The sequence below is a fragment of the Rhipicephalus sanguineus genome, chromosome 7 (assembly GCF_013339695.2).
Source record: "Rhipicephalus sanguineus isolate Rsan-2018 chromosome 7, BIME_Rsan_1.4, whole genome shotgun sequence".
In the NCBI taxonomy this organism is placed as follows: domain Eukaryota; kingdom Metazoa; phylum Arthropoda; class Arachnida; order Ixodida; family Ixodidae; genus Rhipicephalus; species Rhipicephalus sanguineus.
The window spans coordinates 58,560,448-58,576,916 of NC_051182.1; the positions used below are offsets into that span (position 1 = coordinate 58,560,448).

General features: G+C 50.1%; 1 protein-coding gene across 7 annotated transcripts in view; it reads right to left on the bottom strand.

Moving 5' to 3' along the window:
• LOC119399464 (NPC intracellular cholesterol transporter 2) overlaps positions 1–1,906 on the bottom strand; it is a 110,123-nt gene extending 108,217 nt beyond the window's left edge. Inside the window, exon 1 of one of the 7 annotated variants that reach the window (XM_049417716.1) lies at positions 1,436–1,906. In XM_049417716.1, coding sequence (XP_049273673.1) covers positions 1,436–1,604 — 169 coding nt within the window. In that variant the 5' untranslated portion in view covers positions 1,605–1,906. The remainder of the gene's footprint in view (positions 1–1,435) is intronic. The other 6 variants (XM_049417717.1, XM_049417715.1, XM_049417720.1 and 3 more) reach the window with 6 other exon arrangements.
• Between the last annotated feature and the right edge of the window lie 14,563 nt (positions 1,907–16,469).

A 16,469-nucleotide genomic window follows, 5' to 3' on the forward strand; every position in this document is an offset into this window, starting at 1 on the left:
AAATGCTCGTCCACCTGGCCCCAGAAAATATTTCAAAATTTAGCCCAATTAGCGTCATGCATTATCAATACCCAGTAAAGAAATATCTGGCCTTCTCTCTCGTTTGCAAGTTTCATGCATACGCCGAAACTGGATTGATAGCTTTTCTTTTTTCTTTAGGCGTTGTGCGCAAATTCTCCGCTCGGACTGTCCTTTCAAACATCAAAATTATTGTTCTACAATTTTTCGCCGCGCACGCTACTGAAGGTGCTGTAAGCACCCACGTTCAGTGGACTATTCGGTTCCTAAATTCTTTATTAGTATTTCAAGTGCCATCGACGTTCGACAGGCTGCAGAGGAAACACGCAGTCGTGAATGTGGCCTCCGCAGTCAGTTCCGACAGCGCGCTGTTACCATTTTGCAGCAGCGGTGGCAAGCCCTTTCATTGGTTTACGGTTTCAACGCAGCTCAGGCTATAACAGACGCCGTGATGGAGGGTTCCGGATAACTTCGCCTGCCTGACGTTCTTTGACGAGCACTAACGTCACACGTAGTGTCACTACATTAAATTAAAGCCGACGGTAATACCTGCCAGGAAATGATTACCGCTAAATTCTCGTAACAGCACACACAGGCCGTGACGTTTGGGCCGCTGTGTGCAAAATAGGCGACGTTGTAAGCCCTCATATTATATAGAAAAAACAGTTCGAAACCTCATCTGCGGTCTCGTGCGTGCTGTGCCGTCCCAGTCTGCACTCAGAATATATCGCGTTTTGTTTTTATAATAATTTCTGAGGTTTTACGTGCCAAAATCAAGACGTAATTACGAAGCACACTGTATTGGATGGATTAATTTCCCGGAATAATTTCGTTCCCCTGCGGTTCTTTAACGTGAACCTAAATCTATGTACACAGGTGTTCTCGCATTGCGTCTCCATGAAAACGGCGCCACCATGGCCGGGAATCGAACCCGGTTCCTCCATCTCAGCAGCACAACCCTTTACCTGCTGAGCTACCACGACGAGTTTTGTTACAGATGCATGCAAAACGAGTGAACTCCGCGTGTAATGCATTAAATGAATTCGTACACGACAGCGAGTTCGAATCTCTGTTTCCGTACAGCAGTAGCCTGCAGTCCAAGCAAATTATGCCCCAACGCGCGTCTTCCTGTGGAGGCTTGCCGTCGTAGCTCAGCAGGTAAGCTGTCGCGCTGGTAAGCCCGAGGACGCGGGTTCGATTTCCGGCTGTGGTGGCCTCATTTGGATAACGGGCGAAGTACGAGAAAACTCCTTTACTTAGATAATGGTGCATGTTAACGAACCCCATGTGCTCAAATTTAATCCACAACCCACCACTGCGGTGCGCCTCATGATCAAATCGTGGTTTAGGCTCGTAAAAAAAAAACCTTGAATCGCTTAGGTTATTATAAATAAGAGCGGCAAACTTGCCTACTCACCGCATTTTTCTGGCGTAATGACGTCGCTTGCGGCGAAGGAATAGCCGACGGCGAGCAGCAAACAGAAACCGACGCAATGAGCACGAACCATGACGGACCACGTACGCGTGGACCGGGCTGTCAGCGGGTCCTTTCGGAGCGAGTTGGCGGACGACTGAGTGCACGACATCAGCGGACGCCCGCTTCCTCTTGAGGCCACACCGAACAAAAACGAAAAAAAGAACGGAAAAAATCTACCGCTTAAGAAAACTGCGCGCTCGGCCGCACGCACTATCACCCTCTCCACTTCTTACCTTAACCCTCTCTTCGAACGGTCGCCGTAGTGGCTCGGTTTACTTCCCCTTCACGTCATTCTTTCTTCGCTCGTAGGGCACAGCCGAGTGCCTTCCGTGTCTTCCGCACGTTACAGCCGAAAAAATCGTTTCGCCGCGTACACCCGTGAGCGATGGGACTCCGCGAAACCTTGGATATAAACGCAGGCGATTCGGTAATACTTCGCGGAAATGGTCGCTTCAGCGAACCCGCCGCGCGTATAATTGGCAATTTTTTTCTGTCCCCCGTGCGAGTCGACGCAACGGGTGACACAACTCCAGTCATTTCGCTCGGCAGCGAAAGCCGGGAATGTTTCTCCCGAAGGTATAGCATACGTTACACCGGTTGCCACGCGTTCTCGAAATACGAGCACGATTCGACCTTGTCCCGGGCTGCGCTCATTTAATGACACGCACCGGTCATTGAGGGATCGAAAACTGCTTTCCGTGGTTTCTGCGCGTGTAAGGGCACCATAATCTTGCCGCACCGACGATAAAACGCTCCTTGCCTGACGATTTTACGGCGTGTGGACAGTTGGCAAGCTGGATAAACTGAAAATGGGATACAGCAAGTGGCGGCGACCTGTGCTGCCGGGGCCGCCGAGGCGATCGCAAAGCGGCGCAACTGAGCGAGAACATCGAGGTTTCGGCGGAAGCGAGGTCCCAGTGAATGAATGGAGACGAGGGAAAGAGAAAAGCCCGTCCTTGAGTGCACGTTTGAGCTTCCCGTTCTCACCCTGGGGGCGTTACAATGAGCACACCTGCAAGCGTAGGCGGCGGCCCTTACGCGAGTGCTTGAAACAGGCATCAATACCTCGTATTTATGCCTGCCATAGTCGTACTGTGCCTCGTACGTAAATCACTGAGAAGACTCGATGCTTCGTGACTGGCGAGTGTTTTCTTTTGATTCGTCGTAGGCGTAAAGCTTTGCCAATAAAAGGGGGAAAAGCGCGTTTCTTATGATTATCTCAGTGCCTTCAAACCTGGAAATCAGCGCTTAGTCGGCATTATCATCCATGTACAAATAAATATATGCCCCTTCGGAGCGACTAACTGCCTGTGCGGACTTTCTTTAGGGCATTTCCTTTCTCCTGACCCGTTCATTTTCCCCCGCACACATAAGCACAGTAGAAGTCAACTGGTCACTCTACACATGAGCAGTGAAAGATTACCAATCGGCGGTTTCCAATAAAATGCTTTCGTGTTCTATGCATGTACACAAAGGCTGCTGTTATTCATCAGAGCGGACTCTGTGTTCACATTCCCACACTGACGTCATTGAGCCTGTTTTGATGATTTTTGCGCTGGGTTTTGTGTATATTCTGTACCTTTCCAGCACTGCGTACATCAGTCCGATATGGAGCAGCGTGAGAGGCTTTCCGAGAGGTATATGACTCCAGTAGTAAATCAGGTACCTCTCCCTCTATCTAACTACAGTGCTGAAATCAGGCGCAATAGTTCACCAGAAAATCTGCGGTGCACAAGATCTTCCAGGAACCATTACTAAAATTCCTCATAGAAACGCATTGGTCTGGGAGACTCACTCTCCCTATGCGAGCAACAGTTCCTAAACTGGAATTAGCACTGTTCGCGGCACTCATTTCACTCCGTATTCGTCAAAGCCGTTTCAAAAAAGACTCGAGAGAGGACTGTTACGCTCTTAAAACTGCCCGACTACAGTTGTGAAAGTTCAAAAGAACCCTCTCTTAGAAACTGATCTTAACTGGAGCGATATTTTAGTCAACGTCAAACGACAATAGAACTGTCGACACTTCAAAAGAAGCACGGCGAATCTCATGAAACAGCGGCTAGATCCATCATGTTGTCCGAACACGTATACCAAATCGACGGAATACAGGAAATATCCGGACACTCTAACTGTACTCTGTCGAACGAATCAATGCACTCCAAAAAAAAACAAAAAAAGCGGGCATATATGGAGTGTCTTTCTGTCCCAGAAATGTAGTCGTGATCTGGCTTGCTTGCGTTTGCTTTATTCAAAACTCGGCGCTCACCGCTTTCCTATCAAGAGTGTACTACGCAACGCTGAAAGCGCGTACGCCGTTTGTAACCTTGAAGTATCGGGCTTGTGGCGATAATGAAAGGAAATGCACACAATTAAGATATATGAAAATTATCGATGTAGCACGCAAAGATGCCCCAAGTACGCCCTTAATTTGGAAGAGTGTAGTTTTGTAATACGCGACGACCCGACAATTAAGGTTGCTTGGTGATCATTGCGTTCGGCGGCGGCGGAGCGCGAAATCCTGCGCTCGATGCTGCACACGTGGGCGTCAATTCGGTAGGATGCTACATGCAGAAATGGCCAAACGGCTGCAGGGTGCACTTTTGAAGAATACCGAGTGGTGAAATTTTATTTAAGCCACCCATTAATAACGTCGTCCTTCAAATCTCACTGTGAGGTTCATAATAATCAGTCTCGCGAATAGTAATACCGCAATATTAAAGCCGGCATCAAAATACTTAACGCTAAACCTCGCTTCTGTTCCAACAGCCACGGACCTATGACGAATGGAAACACCTCTCCTGATCGACAGCTTCTATCGATCGAAGGCCTAAAGCGTTTTCTTTTTCATAAGCTAACATGGTGTGATGATGTATTCCTTGTTCATTAACTATCGTTCCTTTTCAATTAACATTGTACACAGAAATTTTACTCGGAGTCATTACTCTTGCCACTCCTTTCTGTAATGTCCTGGCGGCACCAATAAATAAGTAAATACAGCACCCTATGCTTACTAAGCTCTATTTCCGTGGAGTGCTTTTTTTGTTTTGTTCTTTGTTAGACCTGCAATGAAGTGCGTAGGCACGCATTGTTGTTTAAGCAGAGAGAGACCGGGTTGCAGTCGCGATTTTACAAGACCACCAGAAGCGTAGGTTTCCTTTCAGCTGGAAGGCGGTGACATAGTCAGGCTGGTATCGACCCCGTGGGTGGCAGGGTAGTAGGACCAACTGTGCAGTAATGCAGTAGTCCTACTGTCCCCAACCCCTTTAATGCACAGTAGCAGGCCCGTAGCCAGGATTCTTTTTCGGAGGTGGGTGGGGCACTTGCTGAAAGCCTTGAACAATTTTAGAAAAACACCTATTTTCGTTATTTATTTTCGGTCAAAATCCCCTTCATCAAAATTTCCGGGGGGGGGGGGGGGGCTAGAGCAAACACTCCCCCCCCCCCCCTGGTTATGGGGCTGCATAATAGTAAGGCTGATTGTGAATTGTGAGTGCGGTGCACAAGTTAAATCTGTCAATGTTGTGATCAACATTGGGAAATTTTTTGGCGCAAAGTTGATTCCAGCATTAAACATGTCTAACATCATGCATCCCCGTAATTACGATTGCTATAATATGTGGCTAATGCATGTGACCCCTCTCCTACTTTCCCGTCACTCTACCGCGACGAAAGGATGTCTATGCCAAAAAAGACAAGGTCACCCGTCGCTTTCTTCCTCAAGTGCATTAGCTCGCGCTCGGATATTTCCCAACTTCGACGCTACAAGCCAGTCGCAGCCAGCTGCTTGTGAGGCGCCAACGAAGCGCTTTGGCGCGCTTCGCTGGCGTCTTGGTGAAAGGCACGAGGCGGCAGAAGAAGGGCAAACACAGACGTGCCTGTCAGCGCAAGGAGATAGCATCGCGTTCGTTGTGGAGCCATCGCTTTGCAAAAGTACAAGCGGACTAGTCGTGGTCTTGTGCGCGATCTTGACAACGGCGCGCGATATCACGTGCTCGAGTTAAAGCGTGAGGCCTTACCTTTGAAGGCTGCATTCGAAAGCTGTTGTGTTCGTTTGTTTAAGGCCGCTGCTAAACATCAGCCAACGACTTGGGTGCCCTGATCTAAAACTTTCTCTTTTGTCTAGTCTGTATTGGCTATTTCACGGACGCGTTCAAGTGCCGTCATCTTGGACAGTTAACACTGCTTTTTTGTACCCGTATCAACCAAGCGCATAGTGCTAATGTGAGGTCTACGGGCACACACGAACACGACTGGGCCAGTGCACTCGACGTTTTATGACCGTGTCTATTTCGTCTGACGAAATGGGAAACTGAGAAGACGTTCGTTTATCAGCCGAAGATGGTGACACCCATTAATCGAAAATAAAATCGTGTATGATCGCCGACAAAACAAGGATGTATCAAATGGAGCACAGCCGTAGATGCTCGGGGGCTCTGAAAATTGTAGTTATTTGAAAATATCCGAGAAAACTCAACACTCGGGAAAAAAAATGCGGAACTTTCGCAAGTTGCCCCTCCATGCAAGTTATTATAGCGAAGTGCTTGGCCATACTTGTAGAAACAGAAACATTGTCACACCACTCAGTCGTTGTACTGACTTTCAGTAATGACAGTGTTCTTGTTATAACAGCGGATAACCACGCTCTAAAAATAAAGCGAGCGAAAAAAAAAGAACGTGTCACTTTTGTCTCCGAACAATAGTCATCTATCTCGCTTGCCTTTCCTTGCACTTCTGCAGCGAGCCCGATACTTTCAGGTCACGAGCGGCATGCGCGTTATCAGCGTGACATGGCCTTCCTAAAGGGCCCCCTAACCAGCCTCTGAAAATACAAAAAACGAGCTCGTTATTCTTTCCCGGCGTTTCTCGTCTTTCTGGCGCACTTCGTGACGCAAGAGCACTGATTCGCGCGACGCTATTACGGCGCATGCTTTCGATTCACCCGTGTACGCGAAATATAAGTTGTGAATTGTCTCCATTGGTTTTTCATGAAGCCGCCCATCCGTTCTTCCTTGTCTCGCATGGCTATCGTGCGCGATCGACTGATTTCACTTCATTTTGTGTGTTTTCGACTGCGCAAGCGGAGATAATAGCGTGTAGCCGACCAGCTCGAAATCCTGATAGGTTCCACGCTTATGGCTGGCATTCTAAACGCGTTTTTAAGAAATGAGTGGCCAGCGGGATACAACGCCTGCAGGAAGGGTACTGAAGCCGAGAAAGAAACCACTCCCTCGTATTTGAACTCGGCGTCTTCAATAAGGAAGTCGCGAATGCCGAGTTTTCAAGTAACGCAAGCAATTCAGATGCCGTTTATTGTATGCGGAGAAACACACACCTTATTTAGAGGTCCCCCTTTCTTAGAGTGCGCCAATACACGTCACTATGCCAGCACTGAACAACAGTTAGCCAGCGTCACACAGTGACGGCATCACGTCACTGAATATGTTAGTTAAATTATGTAAGAAATCATCATACTTCGGACATCATCATGTCCCGGTACAGAAAGTGGTTGGAAGCAGCCAAGAAAGACATTGTACTAAATATAATACCGTCGAGGTCTAATATCTCATAATAATCTCTGGGGTTTAACGTCCCAAAACCACGATATGATTATGAGAGACGCCGTAGTGGAGGGCTCCGGAAATTTCGACCACTTTGGGTTCTTTAACGTGCACCTAAAGCTATAGGTACACGGGCCTCGGACATTTTCGCCGCCGCGGCCGGGATTGAGGTCTAATATCTCTAGCCACTCGAAATATAGGGCATTTTTTATCGTTATTACACTTGTAAAAGTGAGCGGTGAATGCAGCGTCGGTGGCATTTTCACAATACATTTTTATGAAAAGGGTGGTATTACGAGTCGCAAGGAAAGCCACACGCTATTTCTCATTAACCAACGCTCGCTAAACATTCCAACTAAGATGTTTGCTTATGTAGCAGAAAAGAAAGCAGTATTGAAAATACTAGACGTTTTTTTTTATATTATCTAGAGTCGTCACGTGCTTCTAAAAATTGTGTAATCTTAATCCTGTGTTCAGCTTATACTGACGCCAAGGTCGGTGACGACAGCTGCTTAAGCACGTCATTTGCTTTAGCTGTCCGCAGATGCAGGCTCATAAATGCCGGGCTTCAATATCTGCCGCTACAGTTGCTTTTCTAGACATCAATTACACGCGATACTGCGTAAATTATAGTAGAATAATACATATTCCTACACAGGCCCAAACGTGCTGGCGCGTGCCAGCACACGTGGTTTTATAGTGAACTAGAACATCCTAGTGCTGCGAACGGAGGAGCCTGGCAATGCAGCGGCTGAAACCGAACGCGTCGCCTCACCGCAAGGATCGCGGCTGCACTTTTTTCTAGCGTTCCGATGCGTTCGCCTATAGTGGACTCACTATGCGTTGCTCTTTTTGTTGTCACCCCGCAGTTATTATTTTCTTTTTCTTTTTTTTGACAAGCGTCTAGCGCTGACAGCACTGCTTGGCGCCGCCGTTGAAGAACGGTGAGACGCCGTGAGCTGGTGTATCACTGGCGTCTGAAATATGGTCGCTGCGCCTTAGTCGGAGCAGCTGTAGTCAAATATAAAGAAAAATATGAGTGTAATAATAAATTATAACGATTCCAGTTCACTACAGACGCCGCTTACACACCGCAGTTGTACGTCCTCACCCGAAAGCGCTTTAATTTTTCTTTCTTCTAGTGTGTTGACCTGCAAATAATACGGACGAAAATTATCATCCCCAGCGTATGGTCCACTGTTCGATCTCACGCACTCGCTGCGTCCAAGTTGCTTAAAATTAGAATGAAATTGTTCTCAATCGCGGGTACAGTTACAAGTGTAAGTTGTTTCAACCTCCTGAAACAGCCGAGTACGATATTCTTTGGAAGTTAGTGGAAGCGAACGGCATACACGTTCTCTGTTAAACGCGTTACACAGTTTTATTTGGGCATCCGCAGCACCTCTGCGGACGCAGCCTGCCAGCCATTCCCAATGACAGGCTGCGTCCGCATATATGTAGCGGGCGTTCAACTAAAACTGTCTATTAATGCACGGCACCGCTACAACGACGCGGAACGCGGAGAAATGCACGCAAGAAACGCGCGCAAGCGCCCACAGCAGAAGGGGCGGGGCGACTAGAAAAAGTTGCACTGGCGCCACGTGGATTTTTCTTCGCCAAGAGGAACGCCTGAACCCTCCCGTTCGCGCCACTAGGAAGCTGGTTCTATTTCACTGTACGTGGTTTTGTCTGCGATACGCCAAGCTAGGGCAGCATACGGCAGCCCGGGCCCCTAAAGTGCTCTGCACATATCATCATCAATGCGGTCAAAGAACATGACGACGAAGACTTCTCCTTGGCGCGAGCGCACGCTCGATATGTTACAGAAGGCTATGGTAGGCTTTAGAAAGCGGACGGCCGCCAATGGAACTACGGACAAAGCCCAGCGCAAGAGCTGCTTCGCATCTAAGATTGTTTGAAACTATTATTCCAGATATTCCAAGGCCAATTAAATGTTAACAAAGCGTACATACTGCGACCTGGTAAATGGAGCTCCAGAACTAGCCATAATCGGGCAATCCAAGCGTACAGCGCTCATACCGATACGTTCAACACTCCTTCTTCCCCAGCGTAATTGAAATGTGGAATAAATTGCCAGTGCGTGTTATGGAACAGTATGATTTTTCTCAATTCCAACTGACTTTGGATGACTATCTAAACGAGTGTACGGCTTCATCTTCATGTATTTGTGTTTGTGAATGTTGGTCATTTTGTTTTTTGTTTTCTTTTTTACGTTACCCACTCCGTAAGGACCCCCGCAAGAAGTTGACAGTATTGTTAAGTAAATAAATAAATAAATAAATAAATTCCCTCTGCTTCGGGTACCTCAGCCGCCTACTTCGCTGTCTGTATGAGCCTTTCCTTTTCATAGGCGCAATTGATATTTCAAAATTACGTACACGACCGGTGGGCGTTGCCTTCACTAAAGAATCTCGGTTTTACGCTGCATTGCTCGGCAGGCTGGTGATGGCGCGGCATTCAACAGGCGGCGATAAATTGCGAGCCTGACCTCGGTGCTTTCCGGCTGCTGGCAGCGTCAAGCGCACGTGTCTTAGCTTACTAGTATGAGCTGTCCATTAAAAACACTCGATGCGACTGTCGCCAAGGGCAGCGCGTGCAGCGTGTTTCCATGTCTTCCTTGAATAACAGAACCCAATCTCGCGCTCAGCGTAGTTATTACAGGGACACGTTCTAATGCAAATATCTTTTTATGATTGCAAACAAAAAATGAAGCACTCCGCACTATAGGTCGGCAAACTCACTCATGAGTTGACTTACTCAGACTCATATACAGACTTGAGTCTGAGTTCGAGTGAGTCAGGGTTAGTAAAGGTTTTGTTAGTCTGAGTCCGAGTGAGTTGAGTTTAGAAAAATTATGGTGAGTCTGAGTCAGAGTGAGTCCGGTTGAGGAAAACTTTGGTGAGCCTCAGTGCGGGTGAGCCCTAAGGGCTAAATATATTGCATGAGTGAGTCTGAATGAGCTCGACATTTTTTGCCGACATTTGGTCCTATCTTCTAAACTTCCGCATTACTATCAGCCTTATGTCGGCTCACCTTTATACTCACGTATACTCGCACATACTTCAACGCGCTACCGTTTATACGTCAGCTCAATATTTATTGATCAGAGGCGTGAGTTGCGGAGGGAGAGGGGACGGAGGTGCCTTAACCTCCCCCCCCCTAAACTTTTTTCTTCGTAGGAAGTTATTGATAAAATTATCTCCTGTGAGTCATCTCTTTCAAAAAAATGTCCTTATTGAATTGCAAACTCTGATAACTCATACATGAAGGCACGAGATCAAAAGGTGCTAAGTAGACCACCGATTATGCGGGATATTGGTGTTAAATAGCATTGACAGTATAGTAGAAAAAGTTAATTATAGGCTAACAGACTCATGAGTCGACTCACTCAGACGCACTCAGACTCAGATCGAGCCGTGAGTTGGAGCCTGAGTGAGTTCGAGTGAAATATATCGCTTCCAGATGATGCGCGATATTGAAAGAAAAGGCATTACACCCCTTTTTTTCATTGTCGAGCAGACTACTGTGTGAACATGCACTATTTTGCACATTCTTGTGTTTTTAAAGACGATAGTCTTTCTTGGGGAACTTAAACGCAGAAATTTTGGTCTGTCTTTCTGTCTGTCTGTCTTTCTGTTTGTCGGCACGTCACCCGATTCAGCCAACCGGCCGAAGTTGAACCACTTGCTTACCGCCCACCCATCTTGAACTGGTACGGCTGTTCATACTTGTGAACGTTGTCGATCAAAAAGTAAATATTACGCATATCTGAGGCGTAACATCATTAGGTAAGTATTAGGTGGTGTGTTCCTTTAATAGAAAATACATAGATACGCAATTTTAAAGACCTTGATGGTATGCGTTTAACGTTGAGACAGTAACGCGTTTATTAAAAGATTGCCACAGCTGAAGCGATCAGCGGTCCAAGCCGAGCAAGCGCGAGCGCCAACAACAACCGTCTTCGTCTTCTTCTTTCGCAGGCGTTCTTGTCTGCGCCCTACCATGTTACAAATCACTCCCCCGCGGAAAAGGAGCCATCCTGGCGACCTAAGGAACAGGTACAACTGGTGCGTCATAATGCGGCCTCAGTCGATCGACGTGAACAGTCTCGCGGCCGCGACGACTGCGTACCGTAGATGATTGAACAGGCTTAATAATATAGTGAACTGGGGATTCTTGACGTAGGACGCGGTAGGGGCCTTACTTAGGCAGTAGCTTTGTGGAAAGGCCAGGAGCGGAGGAGGGAACGCGAAGCCACCCCAACGTTCCAGGCGAATACGACTGAGGAGGCAGGTTTTCGTCGTGACGGTCCTTCTGGCACTACTCGCCCTACAATGTTACAACCCTAGTTTCTTAAGGTGCGCTGAAAATGCGACTGCGCTGAAACTTGTCTTCCTCCGTGCCCCCTGCACAAGCTCATGTTGTGTTTCGGTTTCGGTTCAGTATTGCATTTGAGAAGAGGTTTATTGGCGGTACGTTCCTGTGGTGACGCTCTGAACAAACACAGCGAGTCGGGGCAGAGCACCGTCCAGAAAGATGCCAGCGACCAGCAGCGCGAGGCGAGCGTTGGCGATACTGCTGACCGGCGACGCGTCTTCTTCTTCACAATTCGCCCCCGCCGGAAAAGAGCCATCCTGGCGACCTAGGAGTCTGGAGGCAGAGGGCTGTGGTATGGCTTGAGACGTGCCACGTGGACGAGGTCACGTCCACGCCGGCGCATGTCGTCAGATGGGGAAACTGGCTCAATGATAAAGTTCACCGGGGATGTTTGCTCCAAAACACGGTAAGGCCCTTCGTACTTTGGGACGAGCTTTGAGGAAAGCCCAGGAGCTTGGTACGGAACAGCCAGCCATACAAGAGATCCAGGGGAATAGCTGGGACTTGGAAGTGAGTCGGCGTTGTTTTCCTTCTGGCGCTGTTGTTCTTGGGATGTAAAGGTGCGCGCGAGTTGGCGGCATTCTTCCGCTTGTCGGGCAGCTTCGGACACAGGTGGGCATTCGGAAGCGTCCGGACGATATGGTAGGAGAGTGTCGATGGTGTGCGAAGGTTCGCGGCCATACAGGAGGAAGAAAGGTGAGAATCCCGTGGTAGCCTGTGTCGCGGTGTTGTATGCGAACGTTATGAAGGGAAGAACGCGGTCCCAGTTACCATGATCAGATGTCACGTACATCGCGAGCATGTCACCGAGGGTGCGGTTGAATCGTTCGGTGAGCCCGTTAGTCTGCGGGTGGTATGCCGTGGTCCGTCGATGAACAACGTGGCATTCGGAAAGCAGCGCTTCGACGACTTCCGAGAGGAAGGCTCGACCTCTGTCACTAAGGAGTTCCCGAGGTGCGCCATGTCGAAGGATGAATTGGCGTAGGATGAAAGACGCTACGTCCCGCGCAGTGGCACTTGGCAGAGCAGCAGTTTCGGCGTAGCGTGTCAAATGGTCCACAGCGACTATGATCCACCGATTGCCATCCGGTGTCATTGGAAGGGGCCGTAGAGATCTATGCCGACGCGGTGGAAGGGGTTGGCAGGGCACGGAAGTGGCTGCAAGGCTCCAGACGCGCGTGAAGGCGGTGATTTGCGACGCTGACAGTCGGGGCAGCACTGAACAAATTTTCGTACAAAGTTGTACATGCCGCGCCAGTAGTAGCGATGGCGAATACGTTCATAGGTTTTGAAAACTCCGGCATGGCCACATTGTGGATCGTCGTGGAAGGCAGCACATATTTGTGATCTTAAGCTTCGGGGAATTACCAAGAGCCATTTACGGCCTGCGGGAGCGTAGTTCCGTCGGTGTAGCAGCCGATCACGAATGGCGAAATGGGCAGCTTGGCGGCGGAGAGATCGGGATGCAGGAGTGGTCGAGGCTCCCGAAAGATAGCCTAAAAGAGAAGCGATCCATGGGTCACGGCGTTGTTCAGTAGCTACGGAGTCAATGTCGAGAGATGTGACTGAGTGTGTGCAGTTCGTTGCGCAGGCCGAGTCTGGAGGTAGAGGCGAACGAGACAAGGCGTCCGCGTCAGAGTGCTTGCGTCCGCTGCGATAGATGACGCGAATATCGTACTCCTGAATTCGGAGTGCCCAACGGGCTAGTCGGCCAGACGGATCTTTCAACGTGGCGAGCCAACAAAGGGCATGGTGATCCGTTACCAGGTCGAACGGGCGACCGTACAAATACGGGCGGAACTTGGTAAGCGCCCATACTAGAGCTAAGCACTCCTTTTCAGTGACGCTGTAATTGGTCTCTGCTTTTGTCAGCGTGCGACTCGCATAGGCGACGACGTATTCGGAGTAGCCGGGCTTACGTTGGGCGAGGACAGCGCCAAGACCGACCCCACTAGCGTCTGTATGCACTTCAGTTGCAGCTGTTGGGTCGAAATGGCGAAGGATGGGAGGAGAAGTGAGCAGACGACGGAGCGTAGCAAACGCGACGTCGCACTCAGGAGACCAGGAGGAGAGGTCTGTGTCGCCGCGTAGGAGCTGGGTCAACGGCGACATGATGGACGCGAAATTTCGGACGAAGCGCCGGAAGTAGGAGCATAGTCCGACAAAACTTCGAAGCTCTTTGATGGTAACAGGCTTCGGGAACTCGGCGACGGCACGAAGTTTCGCAGGGTCGGGTAGAACACCGTGCTTAGATACTATGTGGCCTAAGATGGTCAGCTCCCGCGCGGCGAAGCGGCACTTCTTAAGGTTGAGTTGCAGTCCAGCGTTGGTTAAACACGTCAAAACCTGTCTGAGCCGATGTAGATGGGTAGGAAAATCGGGAGAGAAAACGACAATATCGTCGAGGTAGCATAAACACATAGACCACTTGAGGCCACGCAATGTGTTGTCCATGAGTCGTTCAAACGTGGCAGGTGCGTTGCAAAGGCCAAAGGGCATCACGTTAAATTCGTACAGCCCGTCAGGTGTAATAAATGCAGTTTTCTCGCGATCAGCTTCAGCCATCGGAACCTGCCAGTAGCCAGAACGTAAGTCTAAGGACGAGAAGAATTCTGCTCCTTGAAGGCTGTCAAGGGCGTCGTCGATGCGCGGCAAAGGATAGACGTCTTTCCGCGTCACCTTATTTAAGCGACGGTAGTCGACGCAAAAACGAATAGACCCGTCCTTCTTGCGAACTAGCACGACAGGAGATGCCCAAGGACTGTGGGATGGTTGAATAACGCCACGGCGTAGCATATCTTCGACCTGGTCGTTGATGACGCGACGCTCTGCAGCAGAGACGCGGTACGGTCTTTGACGCAACGGCTGGTGCGAACCGGTGTCAATGTAGTGGTGGACTTCCGACGTGCGGCCCAACTGCGGCTGAGAAACATCGAACGAAGTCGTGAAGTGTTGGAGAAGTCGAAGAAGCGCGGCGCGTTCTTCGGCAGTCAGGGTATCAGCGATTGAACTCGTGAATATTTCACTCGACGAGCCCTCCTGTGTTGAAAGGGCAAGAAGGTCGCTCGAGTCAGTATGACACGATTCGTCTGGCACGTTCAGAAAGAACGAAGGGTCAAGCTCTTCCACGCGACCGAGACATTCGCCGACAAGCAACGTAACCGGTGCGGAGAGGGAATTGTAGACAAAATATTGCTGTGGCCGGCAGCGATGTCAAGAGCAGCAAAAGGCAGTGGGACGGCTCTGCGACTCATGAAGGTGTCGGAAGGTGTGAACAAGACCGTAGCATCGTTGAGGCCACCGCAAAAGACAGGGACAACGGCAAGAGAGGCAGGCGGAATGTCGGTGTCCTCGCGCACGACGAGTTTAGGCAGCTGAACAAGAGCGTCGTGGAATGGCTCTGCACACAGCGGCGAAAATTCAACTTCAGCGCGTGCGCAGTCGATGACGGCATTGTGACGTGATAGAAAATCCCACCCGAGGATGACGTCGTGCGAGCAGGCAGAAAGAACAATAAACTCCACGACGTACATAGTGTCTTGTATGAATACGCGGGCAGTACAGGATGCGAGAGGTGTGATGTGCTGTGCGCTGGCCGTGCGTAGCGACAGTCCAGAGAGCGGCGTGGTCACTTTGCGTAGTGAACGGCAGAGCTTGGCGGCTATAACAGAAACGGCTGCGCCGGTGTCTACAAGGGCAAATGAAGGAAAACCATCGACAGATACGGCGACTACGTTAGCAGGGGAAGTGCGAGGACTTGGGCAGTTCGAAGATGGCGCAGTTCTTGCCTCTTGAACTGCGGCGTTTAGTTTTCCTGGTTCGAGGGTCCGGGTCGGCGACGCATTGGGGAGAGCGATCGCCGTCGAGGAGATGGTGAGCGGCGCGACGGAAAGTCAGGGTGGTCAGTGTAAGCATCCGATGGTGAGGGTCCGGTAGGAGATGGGCGCATGGGATGAGCGCCGTATTGGAACGGCCGGGTAGCGTCGCTGGATGTTTGAAAGCGACGGCGACAATATCGAGCAACGTGCCCTGGAGTACCGCAGGCGTAGCAAATGGGGCGATTGTCAGGAGTCCTCCAAGAAGTGCTGACTCGCGGCTCGGCCCAAGATGTAGGAAGAGGTGCAGATCGGTGGGCATATTGCTGCATAGGTGGGTAAGGCTGCTGGGGAGGCCTACGCACCACCTGGGCATACGTAATAGGGGAGGCTACGGGCTGCATAACCGGCGCATATGTAAGAGGCGCGGCCACGGACTGCTGATGGTGAGCGACGGGAACGGCTTGAGCGACCTCTTCGGCAATAACAGTGCGGAGCGTTGGCGGCAGACGAGAGGGCGGCTCCTGTGTGAAGGGGACCAAGGAAAGTTGACGAGCAACTTCTTCGCGCACGAAGTCCTTGATCTCCTGAAGCGTCGGCGAGTGCTCGGGAACAGTACCAAGACTCGAGAGCGAGTCGGCGTGCGATGAAAATGGCCGAGTCAGGGCGCGCTGCTTCCTCAACTCGTCATAACTTTGGCATAAAGTGACGACTTCCGAAACTGTGCGACGATTCCTGGCCAGGAGCATCTGAAATGCGCCATCGTCGATCCCTTTGAGGATGTGCTGAAGCTTGTCCGACTCAGGCATGGCGGCGTTGACACGGTTACAAAGATCGATGATGTCTTCAATGTAACTTGTGAACGTTTCGGACGGCTTCTGTGCTCGTGTGCGCAAGCGTTGTTCGGCGCGGAATTTACGGACAGCGGGTCGGCCAAACACTTCAGCGAAAGACGTCTTGAATACTGACCATGTCGGGATGTCGCTTTTGTGGTTGTGATACCACATTTCGGCAACGTCAGTGAGATAAAACACGACGTGGGTCAACTTGTCGGCGTCATCCCACTTGTTGTGTGCGCTCACCAGTTCGTAGTTTGTGAACCAGTCTTCTACGTCGGTCTCACCGGCACCGCTGAAAACCTTGGGGTCCCTCAGCCGAGGAACTCCGGTGCCGCTGCCGGACTGGGCGGACGGGGCCGGTTGG